We start from the raw sequence: 16,995 nt of genomic DNA, 5'->3' as shown, positions 1-16,995 counted from the left end.
ATGCTTCACTTAGATAATCATAGAATGTTAGTGAGAATGTGTCGGTTCGCTTGGATAATAAACGGAAACTATTACTAGGAGTGTGCCAGAAAGATCAAGTGTCTTTATATTATGAGAATATTAATATTCTCTCAAAAGCAGGGCTTACCTGCATAAGTCCTTGCAAGCACCACTTGCCCATTAATAAGGAACTTATAACATTTCTCAATAATTGAAAAGGAGAAAAAACCATGGTGTTAGCTTGAAATTCATATTTGCAGCATACATCAAATTGAAATATTGGTTTAAAGTTATAATGTCTCATCTAAGCTTCATTTGGGATGACTTTCTTTCTACTTCTTAAAGCTGCTTTTTATGTAAAAAATTTCAAAATTAAAAACTTTTGTACTAAAAAGTTACTTTAAGAAGCAGAAAGAAAGCGGTCTCAAACAAAGCCCTAAAAAAATTGAAGAACGCTCAGATAATTTATTTAAAAGACTAGCAATTTTTTTTTAAAATGAAAGTCACAGAATTCAATTCTGATATTAAAAGAGACAATTTAGGTCACGTCGGCCATCCTAAATTTGTAAATCTCTCTTTCTGAACTATAAATAGTATGGTTCCTAATAAAGCCTATATTTAAGAAGAAAACTTGATGACAAGAGGAAAATAAAGGAGATTTGCAAGCAAATCAAGCTAGGATACCTAAAATAACAGAAAAAGATTAATGAGAAATACGATTTATATCATCACAAGCTCAATGAGGTAAAAAAACAGTAAATGAGCTGAATACTCTAATAGAATAATATCAACCACTGTAAAATGCATAAGAAATCCCTAATTGATGCGGAAAGGGTGTCGGCTAATGCAACATAAAAATCCATAATTCATAAAAAGCAAGAACCCACTTTTCATTCAAAGCAAAATTCCAGCCCACCTCAATAGTAGCCCAGACGGCAAACGCCATAGGAATCCAATTGGAGAAGGGAACTAGCCAACGTTCGATAGCCCATGCGAAAAACCCTAAAGGTATCAAGAAGGGCAGCAGCGGCTTCTCCTCGATTACATGGTTTAAGAACTCCACTGCCTCCTTGGCGTAGAGATTCCTCATCCTCTTTCTATTCATCTCCACGTCTTGCTCTCTTGTCCTCCCTCTCTCCTCCAACACCCTCAAATCTCTTCTAATCCGTAGGATATGAGCAAGAAACCAATTTCTAGAATAAGGCTCACCATATCCGCGTCTTGATCTTTGTTTCCTCTTCCAACGCCGTCAAATCTCTTCTAATCATGAGAAATGAGCAACAAATCAAATTCTAGAAGAGGGGAAAAGAATTGACGGTGTGGAGTCTCCAAGCTGGAACAAGAAAATGGCGCTTTTGGACCAACGACTTCTGCATCTGCAATCCAGGTCAACAGGAACCTCTCTCCGACGAATTAAAAAAATCATTTATTGAACAAATTAATCCTGATTTGACCAAAACTTGGCCAACTTGAAATTTTTCCCATCCCATCCAAAGGCATGGGAGGCTGCCACTGGGAGCTTTGGCTTCCACAGAACGGAAGAACAGAACTCGTTTCTAAAAGCATTAGAAAGTTAAAGGTCTATTGTAGCAGAAAGCAGTAACATTACACTCAGGCTTATTGTGGCGTTAATTTTCCCAAAAATAATGAGAAGGACAGCCGCACGGATTGGCCCCACCAAATATTTGTATTTGGGCACTTAGTTTTTACTCAATTTATTTTTAAGAAAATATATAAGACAGTATATTTACATATTTTTAAGGTGATTGGTTGATAAATTTGCTAAATTAAACTAAATTCAATCAAATAATAGGTAAAAGAGAACAAAATTGTATTTTTTTTAGGACTTTTCAGTCAATTAAAATAAATTCACACATTCTACGTCAGCTTAGAACATAAGACCTTTTTTTATAATCAAAGTTTTCAACCAATAGATCAAGAAAAGCTATATCAAAATCATCATTTCTTAAATTGAAACGAAGTGATCAAATATATTTGCTTTGGTTCATTTTTTTTCATTCAAAACCAATAATATGCATCCCTAACTAACAATTTCATTTTTTTTGGTCAAATTAATCTTTACATAATAAAATATGATATGTTTGTCAAATAAAGTAAAGATGTGTATTACATGAGCTTTGGTATAAAATTTAAAGTTAGAATATGACTTATTTAATTAACTTGTAATGTCATAAATATATTTTAATTATATTTTATTTTTACATGTCAAATTAAGATAGATAATGAAATATTATTCATTGATATGGGGGTACATACATAAAATAGGAATGTTATACATTTGAAGGTTAAATTTTGTATATTTTTCTATAACGTTTAAAATGATATATAAAGCATATTTTGGGTATTATATTTTTTTATATTTTGAGAGCAAAGAAATCAACGAGCCTTGAAGAAAAATTGCTTGGTAGTAAATAAGATATTGTAATACCAATTAATATAGAAAAAAAAAACCCAAAAGTTTAAAGTTAGGAATGGAGTTAAATCCTTGAAGGTTGTAAAAGACTTCAAGTGAAATAGATCGTTTGCATGGAAGCCCAAGCTATGGCAAGAGTTTGAAGGCTACAGAAAACTTTAAGAAATCTTTTGTGCCTTATTGCTTGGTCCATGAACAAATAAATTAAAAGAAGCTTATGAAAAGACTTTTGAAGTTTAGATAAAGTTCAAGAAGCATCAATATTTTGAAGAATGTTTTATTTGTGGCATCTTAAAAATTATTCATTTGATGCATTACCAAACTCAAGCAAATGTTGAAGGATTGTCTAACTCCAACCAAGTATTTAAAGACTCCTCCCTCAATGTTGAGGTTAATAAATAAAGTGAGTTAACCACAATTTTCTCTAGTAATTGTGATGAGAAATATGCTAACATCATGCATGTTCGAGCAATAGCTATGTGACTTTTAAATCAAACTTTATTTATTTAGCCCTTAGATTAATATTTTTTATTTCATGTTTCAATACAAGCTTTTTTTATTTATGTAATCAAATTATTTGAAGTGAGGTGATAATTGATGAATTCTCAATCAATAAGTAAGAGTGACTAAAATTTTTTAGAAGATATCCTCTATAGAAGACTACACCCTTCAATATCTTTGAAACTACATGACATATCCAGACTTGATTAGTTGTAGGACAAACTTTTACAAGGATATTATCCAACATCGATACCCTCAAAACTTGTAAATCGATGTGTATACTTGATATCTTTAGATCAATGAAGATTGAGTACCATATGGGGCCTATGTCTTTTAAGAAATTTAGACGAGTAGAAACCTTATACTTTTTAGACCTATGCCTTCTATGAGTTTGGATGAGCATAAATCTTATATCTTTTTAGGCTTAGAGTTTTTACGATTCTTGCATGAATAAAAATTTTATTCCTTGTGAGGCTTATGCTGTAATAACCCAACAATTTATAAAAGAGTTTAAAATGAATTAAATTAAAATTAAAAAATAAAAATAAAAACATTCATTAGAGTGTTGTGATGTTGTGTTAATGAGCACAACGACATTACGAGCGCTGGATAACAGCGTGATAGCGATATGTTCTTTTACTACAATAACCAAGATTTCTGCATGTAGCATCGCGAAGCTGTGGTATGTTATATATATATATATATATATTGATATTATTTATACTGATCCTTTATATGATTATTGATCATTGGTTACTAGGTTACACTATATGCATATATAGCAATTTATATTAATGTTCATATTATTTTTAAAATGTTCTTACTATTACATATTTATACTGATATGAATTGAATAAATACATGCATATTATTGATATTTCTATTCATTGACTATAGTTGTAAGATCTGATAACCTACTGAGCATTTGTCTTATTATGTAATTTTTATATGATTTCAAGGAACGAACAGCAAGGAGCTGCTGAAGTGAGGTTATTTTTGTTGCTAGTTTAGGTTTGTAAATCTTGTCGTTGTATTTTTTGTAGTCATGATTCTTTAGAAGTGGCAAGTGAAATGAAATGTCTTATAATCATGACTATTATTAGGGGTGTCAATATTTGACACGACACGAAAATCTGATTCGAACTAGACCTGAAAATTTTGGGTTTGACCCAATCCGATTTCAAAACGGGTCAGGTTCGGGTTAAGTAATATGACCATTTTAAATTTCAGATCTAGTCTGGGTTAACCCAATAGCCCGAGTTCTAACCCGTTTTGACCCGCGCATTTTCATTTGATCAGGTGACGCGAACGAGTGGGATTAAAGTAGGGCTAGACTGGCTAGTTGCTTCCTAGCGATTCACGTCCGCTTCATCCTCTACTCTCCTTCGTTGTTTCATCTGGCATTTTCGTTTCTTCTCTTTGGATCTTCTTAGATCTCTGGCTCTGTCAACAGTTCCCTCACTTGGCATATTGTTGGTATGTGGTGTTCATCATATACATCTCGTTTGGCTCAACATAAATACTTTCATCGCTCGATAGTTATATCTCTTATCTTTTTTCTATTTTCTTCTTTTAGAAGCTTGATTTATGAGCAGAGTAGAGGCTTATCTTGCTGACTTGTTGTTTGATCAAATTTTTTCGAAGTTCCATATGAAATTTTCAGTTTTAGGGTTTATCTAATTTGTTGTTGTCTTGCTGGCTTGTTGTTATCTCGAATATTATGTTGGGTTTTTTTAAAATCTAGAAAAGTTTGGTATGCATTTCTGGCTTGGCATGCATTCTGCTTTGGGTTTGTTTTGTCAGAATACTTGATGAGTTGATGTTCATTTAAATCTGGTTTGAGAGCGATTTTTATATTCTTTTTTTGTTCTAATTTATCCGTTTGTTGAGTTGTTGTTCAGCAACCCATGCTTGGTTGATGGTTCTGTGAGTTCTGGGCGAATTGTTGCTGACACCTGAGTGTTCCGAATGTGTTTCTATATTTATAGGGGATTCATTTGGCAGTTATGCTGTTATACTGAGTTGATGTTATTAGTGTTAGTATTTTTGTTATATTCATGTGCTATAAAAGCCCTCAATAAGTTAATGACTGAATTGTTATGCTATTATTTCTGGTAGTTATGCTGGTATTTATATTTTTTCTGAATTATACATGTTATGTCTGAATTGTTTTGTTGGAGAAGTTATTTTTTGGCATTTGACGAAGAATTTAATGAGACTGTTAAGGTCTCGATGTGTATTTTTTTAAATAAGACATTTAACAAATAGTTTAGAATTAGCATTGTAATATATTCTTATATTTTGGTTAGATGGAGAATTCAAATACCATTCTTAAGAATTTTTCTTTTGATGAAAATGAAGAAGTCCGGACATGTGAAAATGTTGTATATCCCTCTAATGAGCTATATAATGCAGTTACTAAGAAATGACGAAGGATGTCCTCAGTTGTTTGGGGCCATTATGAGATGTTACCTAATATGAAAGATGAAAATTAAAAATGTAAATATAAGAAATGTGGCAGTACTTATTTATGTGATAGCAAAAAATGGAACTGGTAATCTTAGATGCCACCTAAAAAATTGTAAGAAAAGAAGTATGCATGATATATGACAGTTGATCTTACAAACCAACATTGAATATTCGATGTCTATGTTTAATAATAAGTTTGAACATGCTAAATTTTGTGACTTGTTCATTGCTTCTATCATTATGCACGATTTTCTCTTTTAATGTGTTGATTGGGTTGGAGTCCGAGCACTTTTATTGTATATTCGTCGGGACTTGTAATTAATTTCTAGAAACACTGTTACAAATGATTACCAAAAATTATTCATTAAGAAGAAGTGTAATATAAAGGAATAATTATATAAAGTCACTAGCAGGATTTGCTTAACATCAGAACTCTGGACTCCTATAAATACTGATGGGTTTATTTATTTAACTGCTCATTTTATTGAAAATGATTGGCAGTTGCAAAAGAAATTTTTTTTTATTCATGCCACCCCCTATGATGGAATTACTTTGTTTGAGAAGATACAGTCTCTTTTGGTTAAATAAAAAATAAGAACCAAGCTATTTTGTATTACTATGGATAATGCTTCCGCAAATAATACTTTAGTTAATTATCTAATAAATCATTTGAATTTACGTGGTGGCTTATTATGCGATGGTGATTTTTTTCATGTACGTTGCACATCACATATCGTTAAGTGTGCTTTCAATATTTAGAATTGGTGGATTCAAATTATAAGAATTATCCAACATCTTCTGAATAGGAAAAAGTTGAAGAGATTAGCAAATTTTTGGCACCATTCTATGAAATTACTTATCTAATTTTTATGTCTAAATACCCTACAACAAATTTGTACTTTCCCTATATTCCTATAGTATATGGAAACTAAAAAAATGAAATGTTAAATTGGCATCAATCCATAAAGAGAATGGTAGCATGAATGATTGTAAAGTTTGAAAAATACTGGTCTGAATTCAGTGATATTTTGGCAATAGCAGTGATTCTAGTTTCGAAATATAAAATGACTTTCGTTGAGTGGTGTTATCAGAGATTGTATGGTGGCAATTACCTCTTTGGATTGAGGAAGGTGAAACTTAAGTTAATTTCATTATTTGCTAACTATGGTTTAATAAGGAATCTTTCATTAAAAAAAAGTTCAAATGCTTTGGAGCAAGTACAAAGGTTTCCTTCATAGAGCATTCATTACCAATGATTAAGTCAAAGTTTATGCAGATTTTGTGTCCATAAATATATATTTGCAACTTCAATTGTTTTTCATTTTTTGTTCCAATGCCTTTTCAAAAATAGGATTTTGATTCATTTCAGAAGGGTGCTTTTACACCTAGGAAATCTGAATTAAACATTTACCTAGATGAACCTAAGCTTGATAGCAATGTAGATTTAGATATTTTGAAGTTCTGGCAAGGGAACCAATATAGATTTTCTAGTGTTTCAGCTATGACCCATGATGTACTATACATTCCAATAACAATAGTAGCATCTAAAAGTGTCTTCAGCAATATCAGTAGAATTTTAGATCAATATCAAAGTGCATTGAAACATGATATTATCGAGGCACTAATTTGTGCTAAGGATTGGTTATACGGAGAACATGGTGATTATTCGTTCATCTTAAAGCAATTTTATATTTTTATCATTTATTTAAGATCTTAAAATCATTTATCTCGTTGTGTTGTAGCAGAAAATGACCCAAAACTTGATGTAGTAATTGATGATATCCTTAATTTAGATGTGAATAGAAGTGATAGAGAGCTTGGTGAAAGCTCAGTTGTTGGATGAACATAAGTGATACAGAGCTTGCCTATTAGTTATTTCATGCCTATTTATATTTCCTTTTAAGTTTCAAGAACTACAAGTTGGCTACATATTATTTTATTTTAGTTGATGTTATGCTGTTGGAAGACACAATTTTTGCTACATTGCATTGTTTGTTCCATGTTATTTAGGTTGTTGGGTTGGGTTTGGTTCCAATAATTTATGGTGAATTTTTTGGATTTGTTCACTATTGTCTTGGTTACATGGATTGGGTTGCCTAGGATGCTGTCTTGGTTTCCCTAGGAAGGTGTCTTGGTTACCTCGGTTGCTGGGTTAGTTTCCTTGGATTATCTTGGTTGTCCTAGAATGTTGTCTTGGTTCCTTGGGCTACTGGTTTAAGTTGGCTGAGATCTTATCTTGGTTTCCCTGGGAATGTGTCTTGGTTGCCCTGGTTACTGGGTTTGTTTCCCTAGGTTGCTATCTTGGTTGCCCTAGAATGTTGTCTTTATTGCATGGGTTGTTGGGTTCGGTTGCCTTGGAAACTATCTTGGTTTCCCCGGTTGCTGGCTTTGTTTTCCAGGGTTTTTGTCTTGGTTGCCCTAGAATGTTGTCTTGGTTGCCTGGGTTGCTGGGTTGGGTTGCCTGTGATGATGTCTTGGTTTCCCTGTGAAGGTGTCTTGGTTGTCCCGATTGTTGGGTTTGTTTCCCTGGGTTGAAGTCTTAGTTGCCCTGGAATGTTGTCTTGGTTGCCTGGGTTGTTGGGTTGGTTTTCCTGGGATGTTGTTTTGGTTTCATTGGGAATGTGTCTTGTTTAATTTTGTTTAATTTATAAGTTGGTGGAATAAGGTTCAATTTATAAGTTGTTAAATTACTGTCTTGGTCTACCTTGTTTGCTATCTTGGACTCTTGGTTTCCTTGTGTTGCTATCCTAGTTACCTATTATTCACCTGGCTGTCATGGTTCGTTTTTGAATCCTTTGTTGCATGGGTTGGTTTTCTATTACTTGTTGTATGTGTTCAAATGCTGGGTTGTTTTCAAGAGCTTTGAAAGTTGAGTAGCGATGATGAGTACCCTTCTAAATTAATTGTGAAGTCATTTGGAGAAAAAAATTATTGCAACTAGGTGACATTTGTGTTATCGTTTAATCAAATAGATACTACATATAACTCAAAAATACAAAATGCTTCTTTGGATGACAATACCGCAACTTTAAAAAATTGTATTGTTGACTCACATTTCCTTATTTGATGAATTATTTAGAGGGTTAATCTGAGCTAATGACTGAAGCTTTCAACTAATTCATGAATTTATAATTATATCAATTTAACTATTTATATTTTTTGTAGTTAGCGTAAATCTCCATGAGGGCATGCAAATAACTTCTAGTCTCCAGAGTTCTGAGTTCTTCAAATAGTCAAAGTTATATTTGTAAATTGTAATTTACAACTTTGTGATTTGTAATTTGTGAAATTATATGTTTGTAAAATTATATATATGATATGTAATTTATTTGTTCATTCAATTTTTATGAATTATGATGTATAATTTGACTATTTGTAAGTTTGTTTAATTTATAAGTTGTTGGAATAAGGTTTAATTTATAAGTTATTGAATTGCTGTCTTGGTTTGCCTTGTTTACTGTCTTGGACTCTTGGTTTTCCTATGTTGCTGTCTTGGTTGCCTTTTATTCACCTGCACGTCGTGGTTTCGTTTTTGAATCCTTTGCTACCTGGGTAACTGGGTTGGTTTCCTGTAACTTGCTATATCTATGCAACTGGTCGGCGGATCAATCCGGGTTGTTCCGAACTCGGGTTCGGGTCTTGAAAAGTGACGTTTCCCTAAACGGGTCGGGTTCGGGTTTACCCATTTAGGTCTGGGTCAAGTCGGGTTCGACCCGAACCCGACCCGTGACTCGATTTTGACACCCCTAACTATTATGTATTTGACTTTAGGAAATTGCTCAATGTATTGATGTTTATATGAAATTAAATATTTTTTTTGGTGAGAAGGTTTAAAATAGGTAATTCTTTCAAACTAGATTTTTGGGCATCATATATACGTCTAATATTTTAGATGAATACAAATTTTGTACAATTTAAGGCTTTGGCCTTTTAAGATTTTTAGATAAATAACAATTATATACCTTTAAAGGTTATTGAGGCTGCTGCTTTTCATCTATATCAACAATTCTTAACAACCTAATTAGGGGCCCTGATAATTTAGAAATTATGAAGCTGTCATTCCTAAATTTTGCATCCAAAATAATTGAGGCTGCCTCTTTCCCTTTCATTGTTTTACTTAGCTTTGAATCAATGTAAGCATTGTTGGTGATGAATGCTTGCAAATCATGTTTATGATCATGGACACTTCTTAATGTAATGAATGTTGTTGCAAATCTAGTTACTCATGGCCTTATAATTTCAATCCAACCTTTCCTTTTTCTTAACCAAGCCAATATAAAAGCATGGTTATAAATAAAAATTGTAAATTTTGAAGCTTTTATAACTAGTTCTATAATATAAGGTATGCTTCCAATATCTTTCAGAATGAGATTAATGCAATGAGTTGCACAAGGTGACCAATAGATATTTCCATATTTTTCATGCAATAACTCAACAACTTTCTTATAATTTATTGTATCATCTGATATAAAATGAACTATATTCTCCTGACCAACCCATTCAACGATATCAGTGAATAATGAGCACAATGTTGTGGCATCTTTAATGACATCAGATGCATCTACTGATTTTAAAAATGAAACTCCTCGAGGACAATAAATAAGAAAATTTATTAATGCCCTATTTCTTGTATCTGTCCAACCATCAGCCATCAATGTACAACCAATTTATTTTCATATTCTTCTATAAGATTCAATTAGCAATTTACATTCCTCTTTCGCATCCTGTAATAGATTCACTCTTAATCTGTGGTAAGACGGTAATTTGTATCCAGGTCCTATTGCATCAACTACATCAATAGCCTTTTGTGCTAAAGGTGAGTTGATGGCATTGAATGGAATGAAACTATCATAAAACTATCTAGCAATTGCTAAATCTGAAATGGATCAATATTTAGCATGAAAAGTGAACTCTATGTTGTTAATAATAAACAACAATGGAACAAAATAAACACCAACATGTTATATGCATAGCATTAATGTAGTGTATAATCAAAATTTTCCTGTATTTTTTGTTTGTGCCAGCTTTTTTTAGAAGAAGGTATACTGAATCTCTAATTCAGCCAGGTATCTAGATGTGCAAAGAACATCAAATGTATGCATATAATAAGTAAATGCAATAGCTTGAACTAATATATGTGATGAAGATGACATACCTTGTGTACTTGAATCAATCATGGCTTTAGAAATTAATAAATCTAATGGAAATTCTTATGCTTAAACTCCTAATAAATTTCTAAAATAATCATCTCTATAAATTAAACTAAAATTGATATAAATCTGTATTATTAATTTCTTGAATCACAAATTCATAAGAATAACCTTATAGGACTAGTGAAATTGTGTCAACATTTCAAAAAAAAAATTTAAATGAAAACTGCGTTAAAAGAAACATGGCATTCAAAATTTCAACTATAAAGTCAAATCTAAAAGTATATAAACCTCTCAAGATGCATACTAATATGAGTGTTTTGTAAGATTTAGCTTTTCTTTATTATCTAACTCCATAACTGTAATAAGATATCTTTCTTGAACGATTACTTCCAATAAGAACTTATATGTAACTAATGGTGCTCCTAGTATATCTAAGTAAAAAAATGGTGTTCATATTAAACTATAACGAACAATTAAGAATTTCTAACTAGTTGGTTATCAGAGTATTTCTCAGTTTTTTTTTTGTCACATTCTCATTTTCTCTCCGATTTTAAGTTTTGTAAAGATTACATCACAGCCATTCTTTAAACATCACAGCGACGATTGATGTTAGTTTGAAATAAAACTAAACCTAATCAATGATTGAAATCAACGCATAACAAATTTTGAAAGCCAGCAACGATTGAAATCAAACTAAACATCAATTTTTTGGTTTTTAGTTTGTATACAATCTCCTCACCTTACAATGATTCAAGCACCGACGAAGGAGGAGGTGCAGCGACGAACGGCGAAGGAGGAGCTGCAGCGACCAGCGACGAATGGACGAAGGAGGAGCTACAACGACGAGCAACGAAGGAGGAGCTGCAGCGAACAGCGACGAAAGGATGAAGGAGGAGCTGCAGCGAACAGTGACGAAGGAAGAAAATCAGAGACAGTCGGCTTCGGGAGTTACGGGAGGTAGAAAATAAAATTAGGTTTAGCTTTACATGTTTTACTAATACTTAAATTCTTAAAATACCGCATGATTAATATCAAACGGTGGAAATCGCATTAAGGCGTAAGTGGCCGGTTCTCTCCCGGTTTCCGGTTCGTCGGGTTATTTTGTGCTTCTATCTCAGTTCCAATTTTTTAACAAATTTCATAATATAAAATATGTTTTGACTTTTGAGCCTCAAGCTGCGGATCCTTTCATTATTTCCTTATTTTTAATTTAATCTTGTACTCTTTTTGTGAGTAGAAGCTTTAATTAACTTGCAGTATGGGCATCTAAGCTTTGTACTTGCCTCTCAGAATGTCTCCTTATTTCTGCTCTCAGATCTCTCCGCAGGTCCGCTCTCCCTCATTCTTCTCGCTCTCCTCTCTCTCTCTCTCTCTTGCTTGGTTGATTTGCTAACTATTACTTCTACTTGCTGAGAAGTAGGTATTTTCTTGAATTCCTGATTTATACCATACTTTTGATTTCCCTTTCGTGTCACCGAGGAGAAATTAAATGGAGTTTTCTCAGAAAATATAACAAATTTGAGAGTCTAGCTTTCAAAGACTAATTTTCAAGTGAAATTTGAATTTTTCTTTTTCAGCATTGTTCTTTATTTTTGTTGCACTGATTTCTGATTTATCTCTTTCTGCTTTCTTTCTATCTAAGAGCATATAACTGTAGTACGTGTGTCCCTGCTGACCATACTAAACCCTAAAAAGAACCTCCTTGGCTATTGGATTGTGAGTTCGACTAAAACGGCTTTGCTTGCCACTTTTGTTTAGGCTCCTATTTTGTGCAGAGCCGTGCAGCCATCCATTGTGGCAGAGCAACAATCCTTTTTTGTTTTCGGAACTTTGAACAAAGAAATTCTTGGCGAAAGATTCACTTCCAAAGCTTGCAATATCAGGGTTCAATGTACCTTTTTGGGTGGATCAAGATTCGTAACTCCAAAAGTCTTTCAAAGAAATATCAGCAATTCAAAAGACTTCGTTGTTTCAGCTTCTTGTAAGAATAAAGCTATATACTGAAATAATCTACGGTGAAAATGAATTTTCTATATGGTTGTGGATTTTATTGGGTGGGTGCATTGCTCAGTTTTTTCTACTAACCTTCTTATGTTTATGGCTTGTTTTCTTAAAAGCACAAGCTTACCTTATATTGGAAAACACTGTGTTGGCTGAATTATAGCTCAAGATTTTGTAAAAAAAGTTGTTTGTCTAAATTAGGATTTAGTAGATTCTGCAAGCTTTAAATCCTGAAAATTGTTTGGCATGATAGATGTTAAATCTTATTAAATCTTAGTAAATAGTTTGGAAAATATGTTCAAGATTTATGATTTAAATGAAGGAGAAAAAAGAGGCATATTGAGGAGAGTTGTCATGCATCTATTAAATCTTATTTTATGGTTTATTAAATCGAATATTTAGCTTAAAACAAGTGGAAAATGTGATATAAAAAGGTAGTAGTTTAACAAGATTTATCTTGAATCTTGGATAAATCTTGCAATCAAATAGCCCCTAAAGGTTTCCATAATGCAAAAAAAAAATTATATTTGTTATATGGTGAAGATGGTTGATCTGTTAACTATTCTTATGAGATTTAACTACTAAGAGGAGTAGATCCTCCTGGACCTTGCGCTCATTAGGGCAAAGGCTTGTCGAGGTGAGTCCTATATATGAACTTTTCAGGTATGAGCTCATCTTTGATTTGATCCTCCAGAGGCTAGCTCATATGTTGCAAGCTCCACTTAGACAAATATATGCTTTCTCACCGATTGGTTCTGACCATTGCCTCTTGAGGTGAGGCTTGTTTTGAGCATGTGTTTCTTTAAGCCAGTGTCCCTTCTAACTGTGTCTCTTGGGTATGAACCTTTTTGCATGTGCCCTACATGGGCCTATATGGTCAACATATTGCGATCAATGTGCTTGCAGTTCAGTAAATTTTGCTGGTTTTCAGGACATTCTTCAAGCTTTTCGAACTTGAACTTGATTTATGAAATATATCATTGGGAATATTTGGTAGAATCGTCAAGGAGCTTGTCTAAGGTTGTTCATTCCCCAACAGATGCTCTAAAACATTAATGGCATATAACAACAACAATATCATCAAGTTTTTATCCCATTGTAGGATTGACTACATGAATCTTTTTTCTTCATTTTGTCCCGATGTATAACAATATAATGTTATTATTTATTGTCAGCCTTCAGTTGGCATTCTTTATTAGAGATGCAACAAATTACAAATTTAATGAACACATGGGCGTGCTTTAATAATTGAAAAGTTCAGTTCAACATGCCTTTTTTCGTAAAAAACAAGAGAGCTTAGGACATTCAAACATCTGGTTTAGTTAAATATTTTCTTGTTTTTGCTGTCCCAACTTTTTCACAACTTATTGCCACATTAATTGTTCGTTATTATCCTAGTAGAGCAAAACATCTTGTTTATTTATTTTTGTTTCTAGCAATCATTATATAACTATTGTTGATCACATGTTTATACTATTCACATTATCTTGATTAACGGCGAGTTTCTACCATTCTAAGCCGTTAATCTGTGCAAGTTCCTTTTGAAAATTTTCTTTCTCACTGAAGCCCATTCTCCTCGCAGGGCTTACAAGTTCAATGATCGCCAGTAATGCATTCACTTGGGCTACCGTTTCTGTGCTTCCCTTTTACACGCTTATGGTTCTTGCACCTAATGCTACTCTGGCAAGTGCATATATAGATGTCGTTATCTGTTTTCTTCTATAAGCTGATACAAGCTGTACAGTGCTCATCACCAGAAGAAAGTGATTGTGCTGCATAGAAATGTTTTTCCTCAAAAAAACTATATAATTGTTTCAATTTTATTTCAAAAAATATGCAGACAAGAAGGGCTATGAAGAGTGATTTACCTTATGTTGTGCTTGGACTTGTTTACGCATTCCTTCTCTATCATTCATGGTCTCCTGACACACTGCGGTTGATGTTTGCTAGTAAATATTGGCTTCCTGAGGTAAAAATTTCAGTTTTGACTTTTAGGGTTTATTTTGTTTAAAGGAACTGAAAGGGATTGCAAATGAATTTTACTTATACAATTTCACATTGGTTTTTGTTCAGATGTAAATAATAAAAACTTCAAGGGAGATTTATATGCATACCATCTAAAACTTCTTTATTTACTATGCTTATAATCCCTATGTTTTTAGATTGAACTGTTAAATCTTTGTATTTATTCTCGCTACTATTAAATCATTGATAATTTAGTGAAAAATAAAAATATGGGTTGAAATTTTGTTGTGCTTTTTTGAGATTTGAGTGGTACTATTGTAAATTGAGGTAATTGAGTGTTAGTTATGTAAATATACAAGATTATTTGGTTGTTATTTCTGTGATTGCCCCAAAATTAAATTTACTTTTAAAATATTAACAAATACATTTTTCTATCCATAATTTCCTATCCAATCCTACTGAAAATAAAAAAAAAAAAAATATCGGCTCATTATTGTGGCTCACACCTCATTAGAAACAAAAGTTTGATTTTTCATCAATTAAACAGAAAAAAAATTTCCACTCAATTTCTTATACTTAACAAGCGAGTGAAAACTAATTTAAATACAATTCCTTTACCTTTTCCATTTTCTTTTCATTTTCATTTCCTCTATTTAAATTCCTTCAAAACAAACAGAGCCTTACGGAGGTGGAAAAATACATTGATATATAGGTTTTAAAATTGGAAAATTGAAAACCTTATAAATGAAAGCACAACATAATGACTCCATTTATTGAATATAGGATCTGCTTCTTAATTTTTCTGTATTATGCAGTTACCTGGTATATCAAAGATGTTTATGAATGAAATGACCTTGGCTTCTGCATGGATTCACTTGCTAGCCATAGACCTTTATGCTGCCAGGTTTTTTTTCATGATACTTTGAATGTCTTGTTTCAAATTCAATTTCTTAGGAAAATGTCTATTTTAATGCGTTGTTTTTCTATGAGTACAATGTGTCTAGGATTCTGATATACAGTTATCTTTATGATTTTCAGACAGGTTTATTATGATGGTATCAAGAACAATGTTGAAACTCGGCATTCTGTCTCTTTATGCCTTCTTTTCTGTCCGATTGGAATAATAATCCATGTCATCACTAAGGTTTTGGCCAAGGCATACTCGGATTAACAAATTAATGCAGAGGGTTCCAGTTATTTTTCAAGATTACTTTTCAGTGTAATGGTGGATAAACTTTATACTTTCTCTATTTGCGTTGGCGGGATGTGTGATCATTGGCAGGCTTGCAAGTTTTGGGCATTGATGGATATATCGTAAGTTAAATTCAACTCTCTTCAGTACAAATGAACTTGAAATAATTAATGGTCACTACATGATTTATGACTTCTGAACAGATTAATCTTTTATTTCATCAGCAATAATTCAATGAATAGTGCGATGCCTAAAATTAAATTTGGATTGTATATCATTATTCATATGCAGACATGAGCTTGTCATATACATTATACTTTATGAATGCAGCATTTACTGATCCAATAATTTTTGGTCATTATAGAATAAATAATATTAAAAGCAATTAATATTATAATTTGCATTGAAATTGAATTTCACTCAGTAGTCATATTGAAGTTGGGTTCTATTTAATACACGCCAAACATTGCAAAATATATATTTTGACCATGCAATAATGTAAATTACCATCTAGACCTAAATTGATACAAATAATGATCATGGCTTTTTGGTCGCTCTATGGTTACTCCACCTATATACACAAGAGGCCTTAGATTTTTTAGAGAATTAACAAATATAGCTTGGTATTGCATTTAGCATTGAGATGTCATCAAAACGTTATCTTCATCAGGCACAAATCTTGATGCAAATATGAATCATAAACTTCCAAAATTAAATTTGAGACCATCCAAACTTCGATTTCAACAAACTTATAGTTAAACTGAATGTCTTGAAGAAAGGAACCCAAGGACACCAAAATTGGTCCAATCCGAGCCCAAATGGTCCAAATTGAGGGTTTGAAGCCTATTTAGAAGGTTCAAAGCATAAATTGGATGACCAAATGATATCTAAATGTGATGTGTTTATAGTCGAATCGAGCAGATTGACGTGACAAATCCAACGAGCCCAAGATCGCAGAATCCTGACATCATTAAGACAATCAAAAGCTTGATAAACGATCCATGATCAAGGGAGTTAATATCGGCCATCCATTGAAACACTCCCAACATGCCCTTGATCTTCTCCCTATTGACTAGCCATGCCACTTTCAAAAAACTATAAATAAACTCTTCATTACTTTTGGTAGGAAAAAAGGAGAGAAAGGAGGAGGAAAAAAGCTGAGAGGGTAGGAATGAAGGAGAGAAAGAGGGAGGAAAAAAGAGAGAAAGGAGGAGAAGATGAGAAAAACGATAGAGCTCTCGCTCTCCTACATTTTTTAGCCATCATCGTTGTCGACGGCC

General features: G+C 32.7%; 2 protein-coding genes across 2 annotated transcripts in view; one reads left to right on the top strand and one right to left on the bottom strand.

The window, feature by feature from the left end:
• Window positions 1-1,560, bottom strand: part of LOC110102670 (synaptotagmin-4) — a 48,366-nt gene extending 46,806 nt beyond the window's left edge. Inside the window, exon 1 of the mRNA XM_020831104.2 lies at window positions 917-1,560. Coding sequence (XP_020686763.1) covers window positions 917-1,105 — 189 coding nt within the window. The 5' untranslated portion in view covers window positions 1,106-1,560. The remainder of the gene's footprint in view (window positions 1-916) is intronic.
• Window positions 1,561-11,699: 10,139 nt separating this feature from the next.
• LOC110102676 (protein MAO HUZI 4, chloroplastic) lies at window positions 11,700-15,923 on the top strand. Its single transcript, XM_020831111.2, has 6 exons — window positions 11,700-11,884; window positions 12,316-12,538; window positions 14,141-14,241; window positions 14,399-14,527; window positions 15,339-15,427; window positions 15,562-15,923. Exons 1-6 carry the CDS (start codon window positions 11,849-11,851, stop codon window positions 15,692-15,694), a joined length of 711 nt encoding a protein of 236 aa, XP_020686770.1. The 5' UTR covers window positions 11,700-11,848; the 3' UTR covers window positions 15,695-15,923.
• The last annotated feature ends 1,072 nt before the right edge of the window (window positions 15,924-16,995 follow it).

The sequence above is a fragment of the Dendrobium catenatum genome, unplaced genomic scaffold (genome assembly GCF_001605985.2).
Source record: "Dendrobium catenatum unplaced genomic scaffold, ASM160598v2 fragScaff_scaffold_201, whole genome shotgun sequence".
Lineage (NCBI taxonomy): Eukaryota > Viridiplantae > Streptophyta > Magnoliopsida > Asparagales > Orchidaceae > Dendrobium > Dendrobium catenatum.
The sequence above is the reverse complement of the archived record's forward strand: the minus strand, read 5'-3'. Positions and strand labels throughout refer to the sequence as shown.

Excerpts from the sequence above, each read along its gene's own strand:
- LOC110102676 (XM_020831111.2), top strand. The coding sequence starts at position 11,849 with ATGTCTCCTTATTTCTGCTCTCAGATCTCTCCGCAG. Across the intron at positions 12,539-14,140 it reads CTTCGTTGTTTCAGCTTCTT|GGCTTACAAGTTCAATGATC; the intron begins GTAAGAATAAAG and ends TTCTCCTCGCAG. Across the intron at positions 15,428-15,561 it reads ATAGACCTTTATGCTGCCAG|ACAGGTTTATTATGATGGTA; the intron begins GTTTTTTTTCAT and ends TATGATTTTCAG.